Source organism: Plectropomus leopardus, chromosome 16, assembly GCF_008729295.1.
Source record: "Plectropomus leopardus isolate mb chromosome 16, YSFRI_Pleo_2.0, whole genome shotgun sequence".
In the NCBI taxonomy this organism is placed as follows: domain Eukaryota; kingdom Metazoa; phylum Chordata; class Actinopteri; order Perciformes; family Serranidae; genus Plectropomus; species Plectropomus leopardus.
Genome location: NC_056478.1, coordinates 31,102,897 through 31,123,438, shown reverse-complemented (window position 1 = coordinate 31,123,438; position 20,542 = coordinate 31,102,897). Strand labels below are relative to the sequence as shown.

General features: G+C 36.1%; 1 protein-coding gene across 3 annotated transcripts in view; it reads right to left on the bottom strand.

The window, feature by feature from the left end:
* LOC121955120 (chitinase-like protein PB1E7.04c) overlaps positions 1-15,930 on the bottom strand; it is a 28,586-nt gene extending 12,656 nt beyond the window's left edge. For 2 of the 3 annotated variants that reach the window (XM_042502928.1, XM_042502926.1), the window contains exons 1-25: positions 15,757-15,930; positions 15,288-15,332; positions 15,060-15,200; positions 14,095-14,265; positions 11,733-11,777; positions 11,455-11,607; positions 11,102-11,269; positions 10,952-10,996; positions 9,551-9,700; positions 9,272-9,436; positions 9,125-9,160; positions 7,664-7,732; positions 7,265-7,333; positions 5,615-5,677; positions 5,241-5,312; positions 5,080-5,148; positions 4,911-4,976; positions 4,709-4,774; positions 4,504-4,569; positions 3,893-3,970; positions 3,161-3,223; positions 2,979-3,047; positions 1,842-1,913; positions 1,685-1,744; positions 29-97 (exon numbers count right to left, since the gene is read on the bottom strand). In XM_042502928.1, the coding sequence (XP_042358862.1) occupies positions 29-97; positions 1,685-1,744; positions 1,842-1,913; positions 2,979-3,047; positions 3,161-3,223; positions 3,893-3,970; positions 4,504-4,569; positions 4,709-4,774; positions 4,911-4,976; positions 5,080-5,148; positions 5,241-5,312; positions 5,615-5,677; positions 7,265-7,333; positions 7,664-7,732; positions 9,125-9,160; positions 9,272-9,371 (1,087 nt within the window). In that variant the 5' untranslated portion in view covers positions 9,372-9,436; positions 9,551-9,700; positions 10,952-10,996; ... (5 more) ...; positions 15,288-15,332; positions 15,757-15,930. The remainder of the gene's footprint in view (positions 1-28; positions 98-1,684; positions 1,745-1,841; positions 1,914-2,978; positions 3,048-3,160; positions 3,224-3,892; positions 3,971-4,503; positions 4,570-4,708; positions 4,775-4,910; positions 4,977-5,079; positions 5,149-5,240; positions 5,313-5,614; positions 5,678-7,264; positions 7,334-7,663; positions 7,733-9,124; positions 9,161-9,271; positions 9,437-9,550; positions 9,701-10,951; positions 10,997-11,101; positions 11,270-11,454; positions 11,608-11,732; positions 11,778-14,094; positions 14,266-15,059; positions 15,201-15,287; positions 15,333-15,756) is intronic. The other variant, XM_042502929.1, reaches the window with a different exon arrangement.
* Positions 15,931-20,542: the final 4,612 nt, after the last annotated feature.

Below are 20,542 nucleotides of genomic sequence, written 5' to 3'. Positions count from 1 at the left end.
CTATAAGGTACACATTTTAAGCACTTACTTGGTACACTTGTAGGTGTTGTGGTAACTGTTGTGTTGTTCACACCTGTAGTTGCATCTGTTGTTGAATCTGGAATATTTATTGTATGCATATTAAATATAACTTGTATTAAAACAAACAAAAAAACACATGAGGGAGTATACAACCCTTTCTACTTGAAATTTGTTTGCTTTGTTAATTGTGTTGTTGTGGCAATGCAATCACTGCTTCGATTATCTTCAGAAACTGTCTCTTTCCAGGTAACAAAACACTACATTAATTTACCACATAGGCTTCACGGGGATGTGGTCGGGGAGGATGAAGGGAGGATCAGGATCTTGTTTAAATTTTTAAGATTGTATATCTCTGAGCACCAGTCAAGTTGCACCAAATCTCTACAGTCAGCACAGTTTCAGGGTGGACACCAAAGGTTAGATTTACTAATTTAGTATTTGACCAAATGTCTCCCCTTCTGTTCCTGAGATATGACACTGAATAATGGCCAGAGACGGTTTTTTCAGAACATTATGATGACACAGTAAAGCTGAAAGGTTTTATACCTTTAGGGTATAAAACGTCGGCATCTTATGGTTTTATTATATTCCGCATTTGTGTGAAATGTTGTCATAATTAACTACTAAATTCTTGAGTAATGACAAAAAACATTTTTTGTGAGGTCACAGTGACCTTGACCTTTGACCTCCAAATTCTAATCTTGAATCCCAGTTGAGGTTTATGCCAAATTTAAGGAAACTTCCCTGAGGCCTTCTTGAGATGTTGCTTCCACAAAAATGGGGTGGATGCAGGGAAATAGTGATCTTGTCCTAAAACCACCAAAATCCAAGTAAACGTTCATGCTAAATTTGAAAAAAAAAATCCCTCAAGGCATTCTTGAGATAATATGTTGACAAGGATGAGATGGTTGCAAGTTCACAGTGACCTTGAGCTTTGACCTTTGACTACCTAATCCTAATTTTGAGTCCTAGTTGACATTTTGCCAAATTTAGGGACACTCCCCAGAAGCCTTCTTGAGCTTCCATGAGAAAGAGATAGATGCAAGGTCACGGTGACCTTAACCTATGACCACCAAAATCTAATCAGGTCATAGTTGAGGCTAAATGAATGTTTGTGCCAAATTTGAAGAAAAAAAATCCTTAAGGCATCCTTGAAATAACACACTGACAAGATTGAGATGGATTCAAGTTCTCAGTGTTCTTGACCTTTGACCCCCTACATGTTATCAGTTCATCCTCCAGTCCAAGTGAATATTTTGAATTCATTCATTCAATCATCTAGATATATAGTGCTCAAAAGAATGGGATGGATAGCTGGACAACCTGGAAACATAATGCCTCTGGCCATGGCTATTGCTGGCATGCAAATATGATAAAAACATAATGTTGTGGTCACTACCAGTCGATACTGTAAAATGTTGTTGGAAAACAACTGAAATATGTTGTCAGTGAACATTCTGCTGATATGTGCAGTATCAACATTTTTTACAGCTTGCCAGGTATACTACTTAGCAACATTTCATAAATTTGCTGTTTTATTGTTAATAAAAAAAAAACAACACTTTCTTGAAAATGTATTTGCTTTTTCAGACTATACAAAATTAATTGTTTCATTTAAAGAGCTGCAATATACTGTAATATAAAAATTATTTGATGAGCTTACGTGTTATAATTGTTGTTTGTGTTGTTGTGCTCATATCAGTTGTAGCAACAGGTGTTGAATCTAAAAAAAAGAAAAAAATAATACATAGAGTAAAATCCCATAAGAAAAGCCAAATTACTGGAAAATGTGCTCAATCCCTTAATTTTATGAAACCTACTGGTGACTGCAGTTGTTGATGAAGTTGCAGGTGTCGTAGTGTTTGGATGTGTTGAAGCGATTGCCGTTGAATCTGCAAAGACCATTGTGTAAATGTATGTTATTGCTAAACAATGCAAAGAAAAGTTATTCAAATTAAGTTTTATACATATTTGCTGGACAAGTATGTATCTCTTAGTGCTGAAATACACGGGGCTCGGAAGCAATGTGACGTGCAGCAGCATGAATGCAGCAAGGCACGTCCATTATGTCAGGCTGTTTTCATAAACTGTACGTTTTTCCATGAAAAGTACTGCACCCAAATTTATACATATCCCATGTGTTTTGAAAGGCTTTTCAGTTTCATTTATTACGGTAACTGTATGTTAAGGACGTAATATCATTTGTGGAGGTTCCACACTAGCTGTCATTATTTCCAATCCAAGGCCACGTAGGCATGTTATGCGAGCAATTTTTTGCACTGCAACTTTAACTTATGCACAACTGTACAAATTTCACATTTTGTACATACATTTTGTGTCTTTATATTCTATTTTTTTATTATTATTATTTTTTATATTGCTTCTAAATTTTTATCTTATATCTCCGTAGGATGTCATATGACCTGCTCAATGACAGTTTGTTGATTATACTCTCCTGATGCTGCTACACTTTCCCCGGGAGCTGTGCTTGCCCACAGAGCACTGGGAGGCACTGGGAGGCGAATGGTCTGTTTTTCTCACTACATGCAGCTCTGTGGCCCTCCAGGTAAAAACTACAAACAACTGTGTAAAACTCTGGTCCAAAATGATTCAATTGAATACCTCATTGTACGAGAGAAAATGCTAAGCAGCCCAGCAACCTTCCGAGTGCTTTTAAATTTCACATTTAAAGAAATCAATAAAAGTACCCTGTTAATAATTTCAGTACCAGTAAATGTAACCTACACTTCGAAACCCACCATAACTACTGTATTATCACTTGGCAAAACTCAAATCATCTTCAGTGAAGCTGGAAGAAAATATATGCTGCAAAGACGGAGCCTGTTTAGCATATAAAAAAACACTCCATCTCAACTATTTTCATGTCACATCCATGCCCCATGTATTTCCACAACAACTATTCCATCATGTATTATTGCTGACATTATAGCACTTACCTGTTACAGGTGTTGTAGGTGTTGTGGAATCTGTTGTGTGCACAGCTGTTGTTGCAAGTGTTGTTGAGTCTGAAAAGACCAATTCATAACCACGTATGTTAAGATAAAGAATAAAATCTGACAAGTCAGTTTAGACAATGATATAATAATGAGTGATATAAGAATGATTCTGAAGCACTCACTTGTTGCTGTTGACATTGAGGGTGTTGTAGTCTCCTCACTTGGTGTAACAGTCGGTGTTGAATCTGAAAAGAACATTTTACAGTCATATATTACAGCTGAGACATGCTGAGACAAAACAAAATGATGCTCATATATTATTCTAGATACTTTTAAATCTTGTCTTGAAACTCATTTTTATTCCTTGGCTTTTAATCCAGCATGAGAGTTGTGTGGTCTCTGTTTGTCTTTTATTGTTTCCGAATCACTGGTTATTGTTTTGTGTTTTATTTTTTTGAAACTTCTGAATGATCCGCTCGACTTTCTCAGAGTTATGTGATGCAATAACAGCTCTTGTAGCTCCTGCTGCATCATGAGGGAGCCAGTTTCTACTGACAAGCACATAGCCATAGCATCACGTGACCTAAAAAAGCCAAAAAAGTGTTTCTATTGCAATTTTGCTAAATGTAGCTTTATTCAATTATCTGAAATACCAACTTGTTTGAGCGTAAAACTGTTTTGAGATAGTTGGGGTTTTTTTATTTGATGTGTTTCCATAAGACATATTTCATATTCACAATATTTTTGCAATATATTAATTTGCACAGTTTTAGGATTAATGGAAACTTGCCTAATGTTAGTTTTGTAGCAGCTGCTGTGAAAAAATTTAAAAAGTGCATGTAAATCACTGGAAGATTTCAATCTGATGAGGAACCAGGGGAGTGTCGTCCCATCATTTCTAAATGAAAACTTACTGGAAGTTGCAATTGTTGAAGTTGGTGAAGATTCAGGTGTTGTGGTGGTCAGGTGTGTTGTGGCAATTGGTGTTGAACCTGCAAAAATAATTTCATTTCTTTTTAAATTTTATTTCTGGCAATACCAACCAAAGGTAGTCCAAACCCCTCACCCCGTGATAAAGGTTTACAACATATTAACTGGACAGTATGGCTCATAACTCAAACAACAACGATGCTGTTACAGGGAGTGCCATTGTACCAAATTCATGGCAATAGTAGGAGCTGTTGAGTTCAGGTCAGATGTGTTGGTGTTGTTGGATCTTAACATTCTGTTAATTCGATATGTTGAATTAATCTATATGAGGAATATATATATATATCAGGATCAAGGATAATTGTAATTTCGTCTTTTATTTCATTTTAAAATGACCAATAAATCTACCTTCTATCTTCTTCTATATGTTATTACTTACAACAGAAAATTCAGGTTTATAGATCAATTATTGTATTTAATACTGTAAAACATATGTGTCATAACTGAGGTAAAATCTAAGAATCAATGTTATAGACAAATTGTAAGGATATTTGGAAAAGAAAAGGTAATGTGTGAATTATTTTAAAGCACTGACTTGTTGTAATTGTTGGTGCTGTGGTAACTGTTGTGTTCACAACTGTTGTAGCGACTGTTGTTGAGTCTGAAAAGAAAGACAAAAAGTCAGATTTCCGTGTGTTAAACTGGGAGGTAAAAATCTAATAAACAAATATAAAATACAAACAAATTTTCAGAAACTTTGTGAAAGGAAGAAAGGTTATGAATTATTTGAAAGCACTGACTTGTTACAGTTGTTGAGGTAAATGATGTTGTGTTCACAGCTGTTGTTGTAGTGACTGTTGTTGAGCCTGAAGAGAACAAAAATTTCAAGAAGAATTCTGCGTGTTAAACTGAGAGGGAAAACCTAATAAACAAAGATACAGACAAATGTTAAAAGAAAATGTAAAAGGAAAAATAGTGCATGAATTATTTTAAAGCACTGACTTATTATAATTGTTGGTGCTGTGGTAACTGTTGTGTTCAGTGCTGTTGTAGCGACTGTTGTTAAGCCTGAAGAGAACAAAAATCAGAGGGTCAAATAAACAAAATAACAGACAAATGTTAAGAAAATTTGGAAAAATTAATATTGTATTTATCATTTTAAAGCACTGACTTGTAATATTTGTTGTTGGTGTATTAGCTGTTGTAGTGTTAAATTCTGTTGTTGCAGCAGATGTTGAATCTAGAAGAAATAAAAACATCAACAAACACTTTGTGAAGTAAATCCTTTAGGTAAAGATACAAGTGCAGAATTTAAACCTTCTAAAAACTTACTGGTAACTCCAGTGGTTGGTGGCATTGTGGCTGTTGTGATATTCGGAGTGGTTGTAGCAATAGTTGTAGTATCTGAAAAGAACATTTTATAATTATGCTTTTATTGTTTAACTGTAGAAATTTACAACTGACGACACAAAACAGTTTAGTCTCAGATTATTTTTGCCACGAAACTTTAACTTGACCTCTAACTGCCTTAATACAACAAGGACAGCCATTGTTACAGTTCAAGATGTTACTGTTTGTGTTGCAGTGTTTAGAACCATTGAAGCAATAGTAGCTTATTTTCTGTGTATTATTTTTCAAATAATTCAGCTATTATTATTATTTAATCAATATTTATATTTTCCTACTTGTTTTCTACTTGTACTTACTTGTTTCAGTAGTTGTTGTAAATATTGTTGTGTTCACATCTGTTGTAGCAACTGTTGTTGAGTCTGTAAAGATAATGTTAAAGACTTTAAATTACATGTGAAGATAAATCACTAAAATTTTTCCAAAAGTTTTAGCTAGCTTTCCCAATCTACTGTAAAACCTACTGCTAAATACAGCTGTTGGAGCAGTTGCACAAATGTGCTGTGGCAACTGTTGAAAAAAATATTAAAGCCCACCTCCTGTATTTCTTTTTTTTGTTTGAATATATTACTTATACTTTAATAATTTAAAGCTAGTTCAGAAACTAGAAGACCTGATGAATCCAGTGGTATCAACCATATTGCTGTCACATAAAGGGGGCAAACTATGCCCCAAAGTTAGGCTTAATTTCGGCAATAAAAAATTGGCATGGCCATTTGGCAGGGGTGCCTTGACCTCTGACCTCATGATATATATTTTGAAAATTAGTTCTACATTCAGACAAGCCCAGTTCATGCCAGTCCCATGCAGTTTTTTTGTTGTCAGTTGATTCCTAATTAGGACAGTCTGGTAAGAATTGCTTTACCTCAGTATGGACTGTATAACAATTTGGCAATGCAAAATAATGGAATATGAGTAATTGTGATAAACTACTGAGATTTTGCGATTAATACTAACACACAGAATAAGTGAAATACTAAACCTTTTCTGAATGTTATTTGAAAATGTTTTTTTTTTCTTTTTTTCTCATGTAACATTGTGAGAATGTTTTATAAAAGAACACTCTATGATCTGTCACCTCTCAATATCACCAAAATATCCTCAAAATGTTGCAGTTAAAATGTTACATCTTAGTCAGCATTTAACCTTTTAGGAACATAATATGAAATAATAAGCATCTTTAAAAGGTTTTTTAACATTAGATTACATTGTTTTCTTTAAAACATTATTACAACTTGTAGGTAACGTTAGCCAATGTTGTGGGAATAATACCTGTTTGCTGGAACACCCTAAGTTGAGTGAATGGAGCTTGGTGATTGCTGTGGACCGTCTGTAGGTCTTGGTGTAGTTTGGGGAGTTATAGTGTTCAGATATGTCGCCTACTGTTAGTGTTGGTGGTGAGTCCATCAAAGCTATTTTAAGATAGTTAAACTAAAAAATAATAAATATGTTTAAATCCATTTATAAGAGAAAGTGTATATATACCTTATCTGCAAATACTTACTGCCCACAGCAGTTGGGGGTTTAGTTGTTGTCAGATTTGTCATATTAAGAGGTGTTGTGTCTGAAAAAACTATGTGTCATATAAGACAAATGACTAAACCATGAAACACTCATTGTAAGGCTTTTACACTGTTGCTATACATACATTATACATATATACACTATTTTTGGTAGAACAATGAACAACAATAAATTATGAGTAATTGTTGTGTTCACAGCTGCCATGGGGTCTGTAGCAACAGGTGATGAGTGTTTAGATGTCTGTTTGTCAGAATCAGTTTATTGGACTCATACACTTGTTATCAGACCAATGTTATCTTTTAGTGTATCATTTACTTTTTGTTGAACTTATCACATTAGTTTTTGTAGCTGTAGGTTGTGTAGTGATATGAGCTAGCCAGATCTTACTCTCTTACTGAATAAGTAAAGTCAAAGTCAATACAAACCTGTTACGACAGTCGGGGTTGGTGTAAAGATTGTTGTTGTGTTCTGCGTTGTTGCAACAGTCGTGGTATCTGTGATTTAAAGAACACAATACAAAAACAAAGTGTTATTTGCTAAAGATTAAGAAATATTGTGTTTATCAACCCCATTTCCAACAAAAATAATATCTTAAGAACAAAAGGAACCCCTACTGACCAAGACTCTACATCTGTTTAACATTTCCACTGCAGACAGTACTCTTAAATGTAGGCGGGGTTGTTGTCACTCACTGCTCCGTCTAGCTCTCACTGTACTTCCTTGAACTTATCACATTAGTTTTTGTAGCTGTAGATTGTGTAGTGATATGAGCTAGCCAGATCTTACTCTCTTACTGAACAAGTAAAGTCAAAGTCAATACAAACCAGTTATGACAGTTGAGGTTGGTGTAAAGATTGTTGTTGTGTTCTGCGTTGTTGCAACAGTTGTGGTATCTGTGATTTAAAGAGCACGATACAAAAACAAAGTGTTATTTGCTAAAATGCTAAGAAATATTGTGTTTATCAAACCCTATTTCCAACAAAAATAGTATCTTAAGAACAAAAGGAACCCCTACCAACCAAGACATCTGTTTAACATTTCCACTGCAGACAGTACTCTTAAATGTAGGCGGGGTTGTTGTCACTCATTGCTCTGTCTAGCTCTCACTGTACTTCCTCGTTGCAGGTGATTTTTCAGAACAAAATAGACCAAGCTGGAGCGATAGTTAAAAGTACCAGATTGTGCACTGAGTCCTTCCAGTCCGTTCTCATTCCAGACTTGTAAAATCTTGCCACTTTGACGGTGCTTTTGGAGAAAGATCACAACTACAAAAGGGCATCTACAGGGCAGGCAATGGGTCCAATAGACCTTTTTTCTATGCTTTAACATGTGCTTCCTTCCCCTAAACCTAACCATCCGTGCCAGTATTCACGTTTGTTATTTGCGTTTTGGTGTTGGTTGCCATGTGCTTGTGTTGACATCACAGCAGCATCATCGTGCAACATCAACAGCAGACACAGAGGGATACCTAGAGCATATTATGCAGATGCATTAGTCCATTGCAAAGTGCCAATGAGTGACAACTTGGGATGAGTACATGTTGATCCTTCTCAAGCAGCCACAGGGGTTTAGTACTGCCAGAGTGCACAAGAACAACACACCCCATTAGAGGATTAGAATATATGCGCTTCACATTATCCAGTCAAAATTAATATACATATTTTTGACATCCTGAGATCCACTCATTAATAAAAGTGCATGTCATCTTAGACAATAATAACAGATGGAGTGGTTAAAGTTGTCATCTTGAAATTTCAGGTGTGTTGATTGATTTACGTCAACTTATGCATTAAGTAAAATCTCAAGTAAACATTCCACCTAAAATGTTGCAGGCAGACCAGTGAATTTTTTGTTTTTTTTCAGTCTACAGCTGATGCTAGTGTCAAAACCAGTTGCAACTCAACTCTGAGCAGAGTGATGGCTCTCTACTGACCAGTCAACAGACTGCAGTGTTTCTAACTCTACCTTTTAGTACCAGATCAGAGTCATAGGTACCCCAACAGAGGAGTGCCAAAAAATAGGGTTGATAGGGAAGGGCTCCATTGGTACCTTCCACAACTTTTTTGTAACAGAAATGCAAATAATGCGTTCTGAACTAAACTGAACTAAATCAAAGTATTTGGTGGAAACAGGGCTTAAACAGTCTTCGCTCAGATTACTGATCAGCAGCAGATTGAGTAAAAAGGTAGAAAAAGTCTCAATGTTGTGGTATTTTCATTTACTTGTGTTATGTTGTAAATACTTTACTATTCATTCAAGTCAGAGAACTCATTGTTATATCATACCATTTGGAGGAGCTGGTGATGGGCAGATGAAGAGATCTGTTGGAAAAAGACAGAGACTGACTCAACTTTGAAAACAAACAGTCAGTGACCATGTCTTAAATATAACTGAGGTATGAAAGGAATTTAAAAGAGGCTTTCAGCTCCTACCAGACACTGTCTGGCAATAAACCCCGTCAGGAGGAATGCCTTTGATGCATTCACAGCTATTGTCAAATATATCATCACAGCTGCCAAAAGTGGAGCACATCTGACAAGGCCAGCGATACTGTTCTTCACACCTGCACTGGATTGTTGTACCATTTTGGGAACAAACTAGAAAGAAATCAGAGAGACACATTAGCATATAAAATGAGATGAGGCAAATTTGACATAACTTGCGATGATCTTCAGTGCTTATTCATTTTGTGAATGTGTTTCTGTTCCTACCTGTGGTAATGTTGACCTCACTGATTTGTATTTGGTTGTTGATGCTGATGGGGTAAATGATGTTTGTCAGAATGATCCTCAGTTGATTTATGAGGGTAACATCTGAGATGTTCAACTCAACAGAAAAGATGTATTCATAAACTGGAGCAGCTGCAGGGAGAGATTAGAAAACAAGAATTACCACAACATGGTTGTATGCCTCCGTGCACCAGTCAAGTTTCTCTGACAGTTTACATCCATGTCTGTGAAAACATGGAGGCTTCACACAAATCTTCCTCCTGACAATACAGAAGATCTCAACAATAGACACCCAAGATTTGGCCACATTTATACAAAATTGGTCCTACTAAAAACGGAGTCTTTCCTTGTGTTTTTTTTTTTGTTTGATTTTTTTTTTTTAATCTGTGATATGATACAATGATAACATTGTGAGAACAATCCGTGTATAAAGGGATCCACAAAAACAACCAAAAATGTTGAAGTATGCATGTCAGGCTAGTAGATGGCAGTGTAACTTTGTATTGGCACACTGTAGAAAAACACCTTGCGCGTATGCAAAGTGCAGCTGTGACATCACTGTTCTCACAGGATCTGCGCATTGTCAGTTTACACGGCAACAGTAGCGCTTGCATTTGAAAAAGATTCAACTCTGGAACCCAATTTCAAAAATTTGTATTTTCAATCCCCCAAAACACCATTGTCATGTGAACTAAAGGCCAAACCGCAACAAAGTTAAACATTTCATGCAAGAACCATCGCCATATAAATGGCCCCTAAGTGTCACTAATTCAGCATCTGACCAAATATCGTTGAGATGTTGCGTAATGGCCAGGGAAGTGCTTTGGCAGAATATTATGATATCACAGTGAAGGTGACCTTTGACCTCTTGAAAATAAAATGTCATGACTTTGTCATTATATTTGTTTATACATTTGTGTGAAATTTTGTTATAATTAGTGTATGAATTATCAACTAATGGCCAAAAAAGTTTTCTGAGGTCTCAGCGACCTTAATCTTTAACATTTAACCACCATATTCTAATCAGTTCATTCTTGAGGCCAGGTGGACGATTTTTCCCTAAAATATTGCGTAAGACAGATGAAAGGTCACAGTGACATTGACCTCTGACTATCAAATCTAATCAGTTCATCACTGAGTCCAAGTGAATGTTTAACCTAAAGTGAAAAAAAAAACTTCCTCAAGGATTTCTTGAGATATCACATTCACAAGAATGGAACTGATGGACGGACAACCCCCAAAAAATGCTCCGGCCACGGCATTCGCAACAACAGAGACATAAAAACATGGTTTACTGTAATGAGACATATTGGTGTTTGGAGTAGAGATGGTAAAAATTATCTCATGTTCTTTGTAGACGATGTGGTGTTTTCTCAGTCTTACGTGTTGTAGATGGAGCTGCTGTGGTATCAATACATGTTGTGAAGTCTGTGAATAAGAAAAGAGATGTTAACTCCAAAAACACGGACACTAACTCTTTATAGAAAATACTTTCTGTTTATTTCCACGCCTACTGTAAAACTGCTTGCTTACTATACTGTACAGGCTGGCAGTGTTGTCCATCAGGAGGAATGGCATTGATGCATCCACATGTGTCATCAGTGATGTTGTCACAGGATCCATATGTTAAACACTGATCACATGACCAACGATACTGATCCTCACATCTGCACTGGTAACCACCACTGCTCGGAGAGCACACTGGAGATTTGGAGACTCAGATTGTTGACAACATATCTCATTTGATTCATATGTTTAATTTCTTACTCTGTAATTATGGATTTGTTAAGTCTTTTGTGCAAAAACAGATCTGAAGCATCACAGTAAGCTAAAAAAAATATTCTAGTTTGTTCTGAAATAGTCTAGAATGTCATTATGAATCCTACCTGTAGAGATGTTGACCTCACTGACTTGTATTTGGTTGTTGATGCTGATGGGGAAACTGATGTTTGCCAGAATGATCCTCAGCTGATTTATCAGAGTGACATCTGAGATGTTCAACTCAACAGAGAGGATGTATTCATAAAGAGCTGGAGGAGCTGCGGAGGTAGAGTTTTTTTTTTTAAAAAAAAAGATTCGTAAATGATCTACAGTCACTCTATCACTTGTAATCAGTACTCTTTTTTGCATTTTCACAAATGAAATTCTGTCTTCTCAGACTTACTTGTTGGTGATGGAGTTGTTGTAGTAAGAATACAACCTGTAAAGTCTGTAAGCACAGAGAGAAAGAGAGGCAGCTGCAGAATAAATACAAATATAGAGAGTGACACGACAAAGATAATTAGCTCTGTACTATGCATGCCAAACAAAAGATGGCACAGTTTCCACAGGTTTACTTCTGACTGAGCTGAGCTTAGAGCTTAAATGCTCATCACTGACAACATTTACAGGCAGAAAAACATTATGCCCTCATTCTGAAAAAGACAGTATTCCTACCAAGCTGTTTACATGTCTAACGAAAAATAATATTTAACTAAAAGTCCTGTTTACATGCAGCTGTGCATAATCCAACTAACATGCCCGAACATGTTGTATATCACAGCAAAATATGGAAAAGTGGAATGGGTGGAAATATTTTTTTTTTTATTTTGCTTCTTTGCATCAAACAGCATTTAGTGTAGGAAACAGTTTTCCACCCATGGTGGACTGACTGGACCGTGTGAACAGCCTCCCTCTTTCATTCCTTCACCGGCCTACTTTAAAAGGTTGTTGATATGACATTTGCAGTAGCATTGCAATTGAATGAGATTTCCACGGTACAATTACTGTCTCAGGAAATATCCCATTATCACAGTATCACGGCATAAGGTATGACACAATCATTAGTACTATTATCATTCGAGGTTGACTTACATTGTTTTTTCAGGGCAGATACCAATACTGATTATTAGTGCTTAATGAGACCAATAACCAAAATTTGAAACTGATATGCATTTACAATAACAATGAAAATCTAGAATCTGAAAATTTAGAATTTGGAATATAAAAAACTCCAACACAAAACTTTGTTTGAATGCTTTAAGCAAATGTTGAATCAAAACTGAAACTTTAAACATCATATAAAGCAAGTTCCCTGCAACTTTTTTTTTTTTATAAAGTTAAGTGAAAATTTAAATAAAAAATGCTCAAACAAAAATAGCTCCCTGAGGTTTTACGAAGTTTAAAGTCCTCCAATGCTGATGTAAAGACTGCCTTCCCTGCTGCTAATTGAGTGTAATACACACATATTTTCATTACTTAATTTTATCTGCGATCATACTAAAATATTGATACAGATAATCAGCAAAGTGCAAAATACTGGCTCCAATAATCTGACAGGCTGATAATTTGTCAACCCTTAATTATTATAACTTACAATGACCCTCGGATGAATGAAAACATTTTTTTAAAAAAAAAGCTTGTTTGGATGTGGGGGCCTCAACTACATTGCCATTGTGAAAGGAAATAAAATAAATATCATATGAAATAATAAACATCATAAAGCGAACTGAAGAATAGCGTGAAACTTTTTTTTCAATACCGGAGAAAAACAAAGGTACTTGGTATGACAATAATCAGTTTACATATCACGGCATGCTGTAAAAGCTATATACAGCTGCAACCTTTATTTGCACATATCCAAAAGCCCATTGATATCAGAGTCTTACATAATGTTTGTTTTTACCCTCTGTATGATGTATGATCAATAATTCTAATCTTGTCATAATGTGCGATAATTTGATTACTGTGACACTTAAAATGAGCAGTTAAGTTAACGCATCACTTCTCACACGATCTCTTCACAGCCAGTTCACAGCCAATCATGTCAATCAGCACGCTGAGAAAAAATGACGTCAGCTGTAGGCTGAGCCCTGCAGACTGAGGCAGAGGGTATGGGTAGATTTGTAGATGTATTAAAATGTCATTTAAATACTTGTTTACTAAAGTTATAGATTTAATTTATTCACTCTTGTGATCGTGACTGCCGTGCAATAGTTTTTCTGAAAATACGATCATTTTGAGCCTTAGTACGAGAGTTTAACATTTCCAATCTGGCAACACCCGCTGTGTTTATTTTTTTGTTGTGGACATGAAGCTTCTGGTCAACAGTTGGATGTTAGCGTCAGCAGACAGTTAAACACATACCGTGCTGGTGGCTTATAAAAACCACGTGACAATTCACACTCCATGCTCTCAAAGTCCTTTTATTTATAACCCGCCCATAATCCCACAGGTGTGAGTTGAAAATGTTACATTCAGAAGGCTTAATTTCAGAACATCTGAAGGCAATATGCTGTTTACATGATCTGCATCAAATTCAGAATATTGTCAGATTTGTAATAGTGTAATACTAATGTGCATGTAAACATAGCCAGTGTCCTCTAACGGGACACTCAGCATGATGTCTCCCTACCTGGATTTATTAGGTGTGATTTTTTGAGCGTCTTGATTTTTGTTTGTTTTCAAAACCATGGTGAAAAAGGGTCTCTACAGTAAGACACATCATAGGTTGACTAGAATGAAGTTATTATAACAAACCAACTTACTGTGCTGATCAGCAGGCTGGCAGTATTGTCCATCAGGAGGAATGGCATTGATGCATCCACATGTGTCATCAGTGATGTTGTCGCAGGATCCATATGTTAAACACTGGTCACATGACCAACGATACTGATCCTCACATCTGCACTGGTAACCAACACTGCTCAGAGAGCACACTGGAAACAATCAGATACAATGTGGACAAAGTTATCATATGTAATACATTTCTAGAGCCATATTCACATAAACTAGTATTATGGTGGGACTTGAGACATTACCCAAAATGCTGTTAAAACTTGAAATATAGATATAATTCAAATAATTTATTCAATGAAACATTTACAACTGCCAACACAGCCTCCATAACTTATCAAGCAGTGTAAAAACTTTTTTATATATTATATATATATATATCTGTGTGTGTGTGTGTGTGTGTGTGTGTGTGTGTGTGTGTGTGTGTATGATATTTCACGAATCAGAGTCATCTTTTGATCAGTCATCTGTCAAGTTTGATGATGAGCAGCTGGTGCTTTTTTAGGGCCATGAGTGACAGTAAAACTGATTTATGTAAAGTCAATGGAATGGGCTACCATAACTTTGTTATAATCTTTTCATAGAACTGGAAATATGATGCTTGCCAATTTTGGAGATGGAAAGAAGAAACACAATAGATGGAAAAAAAACCTCAAGAACAGTTCTGTGGCAATAATGGATATAAACTGCTGTAAAAACACACTGCTTGTTTGAAGTTAAGCAGTTGAACCTAAATCTTTACGTTGACTGAATCTGAGAAGTTGAATCATGACATTATTACCAGTCAAATGTTAAGGTAGTCTGGACACTTGCTGTTTTATGCTTAAACAGTGTGTTTCTTATAGTGCATAAATTTAATGTGAAATACTTTATAAAAAACATCAAAGGTTGGAAAAGAAGTGTATATCCTGAAAAAGTGAAAAGCCAATGCTCTTACCTGTAGAGACACTGATGTTGGAGACTTGAACATCATTGGTTAGGCTGATTGGGTAACTTAAGGCCTTCAGTTGATCTATGACTGTAACGTCTATGGTGTTTAACTCAACAGTGATCAGGTATTGGTAGACTTGTGGAGGAGCTGCAGAGACAGAAGAACTTCAGTCATTTCCATCATTTCTCACATGCACTGTCATTATAAGGATTAGTGTTGTCTTTTCAGTCGTACTTGTGGGTGATGGAGGGGGTGTTGTTACAGGGCAGGAGGTGAAGTCTGTCAGGAAAAAGACACACAGTGTTGTTATTGTTGGGTATACTGTGGACTACAGACGATTGTCTGATATGTTTTTATCTCATCCTCCATCTCAAAAGATATGGCTACGACTTCAAATGTTGCTGTACAAACTAAAACAAATTAAAAATACGTTTTTTTTTAAAGATATTTTTGGGGCATTTTTGCCTTTAATTGATAGGACAGCACAAGTGTAAAATGGGGAGAGAGAGAGAAGGAATGACATGCAGCAAATTTCTGAGGCTGGAGTCGAACACGGGGCCGCTGCGGTGAGGACACAGTCTCTATACATGGGGTGCCTGCTCTATCCACTGAGCCACCAGGTGCCCCAAAATACCCTTTTTATAAGGCCTGAAATCTATAAGAACAATAATCATTTATTTGTCGACAGATTCTGCTTGCTTACTGTGCTGATCAGCAGGCTGGCAGTGTTGTCCGTCAGGAGGAATGGCACTGATGCATCCACATGTGTCATCAGTGATGTTGTCGCAGGATCCATATGTTAAACACTGATCACATGACCAACGGTACCGATCCTCACATCTGCACTGGTAGCCACCACTGCTCGGAGAGCACACTGGAGATGACAACAAATAATCAATTTCACTTATTGGAGCTGAATATGTCATTAGTTTTTTCTGATGTTGACATATTGATTATTAACCATTAGGAACTGTTTGGTGCATTTTAGGCACTTTTCATTCTTATTTTTTGATGATTTTGGCTGTATTCATGCATATGACATACATTTTGGCTAGATTGTGTATTTTCGTTTAATCTGTGAACTTCCAGCTCAGCCCCTACAAGAAGTCTAAAATAATAATAATAACTGAACTTGATCCCACAGCCATCAAAGCATAAAAACATGCATTGTATTATTTCTGGGTGTCATTCTGGACGTTTGCCTTGGAATTTGTTATTTTTACTATTTTTGACCTGATGACGTTGTTGTTGTTTTTTTGTTTGTTTTTTTTTTTGGTTATATGGAGAAAATACATGCTATTTCTGCAAGGTGCACTGCCACAATCAATATTGTTGCTAATCATTGACATATCCCAGACTGTCATCAGCATGTAGTATGTTGAAAATAAATCATTCTTTGTGTTTTTTTATTTGTTTGTTTTTTCATCTAAAAACATAATGGCTTCATGACAAAACCTGACATTTAAAGGGTTAAAATTCAGAAAACAATAGGTATTTGATTAAAAAAAACTCAATAAGATAGAAACTCATATTAATGTATATAACATTTTTAAAGCTTGATTTTGAAAAGCACATTTTGTGTCCAGAGCAATATGAGTGTGAGTATTTGACACTGCACAAAAAATAATAATGTATAAAATTATATAAAATTGACATATCCCAGGCTGAAATAATAAAAAAAAAATCTACAGTGCATGTAGTATATTGAAAATAATTCATTTTTGTGGATGTTTTTTTTTTTTTAAATCCAAAATCACAGTGGCATCATGACAAAACCTGACATTTAAATGGTTCAAATTCTGAAAATTAATGAATATTTAATATTTATGATTAGGACTGATGTTGGTAAAAAAATAAACTCAATGAAAGTAGAAAATCATATTAATGTATAATATTTTTTAAGCTTGATTTTGAAAAGTGCATTTTGTGCGCAGATCAATAAAGTGTCACCACTCAGCTGGGAGCAGATAAAAGCTCACTGCTGACCACTGATCGCTCTGTCACTTTGATGATAGAAACACTGTCTTCTGAAGCAGATACCACGTCAGAGTGATGCTTTGATTACAGTAATACCAATGAGATAATCTCAGAGCACAGTACCGAACCTATTTATACACCTAATGAGGATCCTTTAACTTCTGAAGAGCACTGCAACTTGCCACCAGCAAGAAATACTGTATGTGAAAGTGGCTTTAACAAGCCAATAATCAGGTTCATTCATTTTAACAGATGATTTTAATATTCATGGACTCTTTCTACAGTTGGTAACTTATGAAATGAGCTTACATCCATTGAAGTGGGCCCTAAGGGTTAATTTGAATGATAAACCAGACATTGATTTGCTTGTAGAAAAAAAAAAGCTTTGGTTAAAGGAGCATGTTGGAAACAAAACAAAAGCTTCAGGATGTCACACTCAAGGCTAAAAATGCAGATATGTTTTTGTTTTTTTTTTTAACATATTTACTGTCTAAAAACTTTGAATCAAGTCAACTAAAATGACAGAAGCCATTATCTGTACCTGTAGAGATGTTGACATCATTGACTTGTATTTGGTTGTTGATGCTGATGGGGTATCTGATGTTTGTCAGAGTGATCCTCAGCTGATTTATCAGAGTGACATCTGAGATGTTCAGCTCAGCTAAGATGATGTATTCATAAACAGCTGGAGGAGCTGCAGAGAGAGAAAGTCAAGGCAGAATGAGAATATGAGAAGTGAGGGAGAACATAGTATCACTATGACACATGTATGACACATGTTTCATGGTGCTGAATGGTTCAATATTTTCATTATTCTCTCAGTCTTACTTATTGGTGATGGAAAGGGTGTTGTCAAAGGACAAGCTGTGAAGTCTGATGGACAAACAGAAGAGTAGAAGATCAGTAGGAGAGAAAAGTTGTAAATCTGCTTCCCCAGATGGTTAAACATATTTTTTCCTTGGTCAATTGATTATTAATTGATTATAGACAGTACTAATTGTAGATGCCCCACAATAGTGCCATGTCAGAATTCACATGGCCTTTACATTCTTTCACAAATAGTTGCAAAACTTGCTTACTGTGCTGATCAGCAGGCTGGCAGTGTTGTCCATCAGGAGGAATGGCATTGATGCATCCACATGTGTCATCAGTGATGTTGTCACAGGATCCATATGTTAAACACTGATCACATGACCAACGATACTGATCCTCACATCTGCACTGGTAACCACCACTGCTCAGAGAGCACACTGGAGACACAGATATCTATCAGTGTTTTTTAAAAGAGTAATTAAACCTCTAACGTTTGTCTTGAGTGCCTCCTCCCTGGAATGTGAAAAAAGTCTCAATAACGGGTGGGGCTGGGAGGGGGCTAAGACACATCCAGTCACCCAATAGTGCCGCCTCTTGATCCACAGCACCTCCCTGCACCCTCACAAAGTTGGTGAGAGGGGGTCGGAAAGGCAGGGACAGGGGACTCAGTTGGTAAAAAAAGCAGACTCCTGCTACCAGAATCAGCCTGTAGTAAAATCGTCACCTTAGAATTAAAGAGCTTCTATTAGAGTTCCATTTGAAGATATTGTGCTTCAAAGTTTTGCCTTCCAAGTAGCAATAATGATAAGAACCTTTTTGTCTTCTAAATGAAAAGTCAAAAACTGCATATTTCTTAGAGGATTACCTCATACAATATTAACAAGTTCTTACATAATTAGAATTATTGAGTAACACAATTTTGACAAAAATGTCAGATAGAATTTTAAAATTCTAAGGTGACGAATCCCATTGCAATAGCCAGGTTTCAACCTTTAGAGGGCAGTCACTATGCATATTTACACTCAATATGTCAAATTTCCAAACATTATAACAACTACTAACCATTACAAAAACATCCAAAAAACATCATGTGAACCCCATAAATGCATCATTACTAGAAATTTGATAAGAATGAAGAAGGGCAGTGTTTATCAAGTGTGTGTTGGATCTAAAATGTTTTACAATGATAGCAAGGTGTGGGCAAGAACATAAAATAATGGCTAAAACTACCGTTGTGTCAGCATAACTGAATCTAAATCTAAGTCACATTCATTTGTTCCTACCTGTAGAGATGTTAACATCATTGACTTGTATTTGGTTGCTGATGCTGATGGGGTATCTGATGTTTGTCAGAGTGATCCTCAGCTGATTTATCAGAGTAACATCTGAGATGTTCAGCTCAACAGAGAGGATGTATTCATAAACAGCTGGAGGAGCTGCAGAGAGAGAAAGTCAACGAACAACCTTTACACCTTACTATAGCTGGATGACTGTGAGAGAAAAGAGTGTAACAGAAATGCACCATGGATAAACAAGAATCCTGGGCATGTGGCTTTTTTTTCTTTTTATTAAAACCTTCAGTCTTGTCAGCATTACCTGTTGATGGAGGAGCTGTTGTCAGAGAACACACCGTAAAGTCTGTAAAGACAAACAAAGGTATGTTGGTCAAAGGGTGTTTTCTCTCTCTAAATACAAAATAAATACCCATATGATATCGAATTTTTTTACCAGTTCTAGTAAGTCTGCAATGTTTTATGGGTTTTTAAGTATGATAAAGCAGTGAAAAGGCAGTTTATTTGAGAAAAGAAGAAGAAGAAGAAGAAGAAGAAGAAGAAGAAGAAGAAGAAGAAGGTCCTTCGATGTTTAGCCTTAAAAAAATAGAAATATGGCTGAGATCACATGGTTCAAGCCTGCATGGACCTTTAAACATGAAATCTGAGTAGAATCAAGACCTTTGAGAGTTTATGATACTTACATTAAAGATTAACCAAAAGGTTATACAATGATCACATTTCTGTCCAAATCTGTGCTGGGCTACACTTATTCAGCAAAAATGTCATTTCATATCAGTCAATTGCAGATATAGTTACGGACTATGCTTCAATGGCTTTGGTAAAAAAAAAAATATGCACTGAGTTTGGAGAGGTTTTCACAGAGGGGCATTGATTTAGGCAGTTGTTTGTCAAAATATGCAGCTGGTACCTCCTGGGAAAGTCTCATGATCATTGGTTGAATGGTTTTGGAGTTAGATCTATTTATGTGATGAGCCACGCCTCCATTTCTCATAAATTTGAGAAACTTAGTCAAGTAATGATTCACAGAATATTTAGTACACACTGCAGTTTAGGAGATGTCAAAAAAGTATTTTTCCAGAAATTCTAAATGTTGCAAAATTTGACCTAGTTGCACCCAACTAAGGTTGGGAGTTTTTCATAGATCACATTGAGCAGCACCTGTGTGTCGAATTTCAAGTCAATCAGATCTACATTGTGGGGGGGCATAGGCTTTGAAAAATTATATTTTTAGGTCTTAATTATAGCGCCCCCATCCAGCGAATTGGGATTACATTCTGTCATTCATTCATGCAACATTTGCACACAACTTCCAATCATTGGTGAAAATTGGTATGATGTCTTCGATGTGTCATTTTGGAAGAAAAAACAAATGGCAAACCAAAAACAAAAGGAGCTGAAACCCTA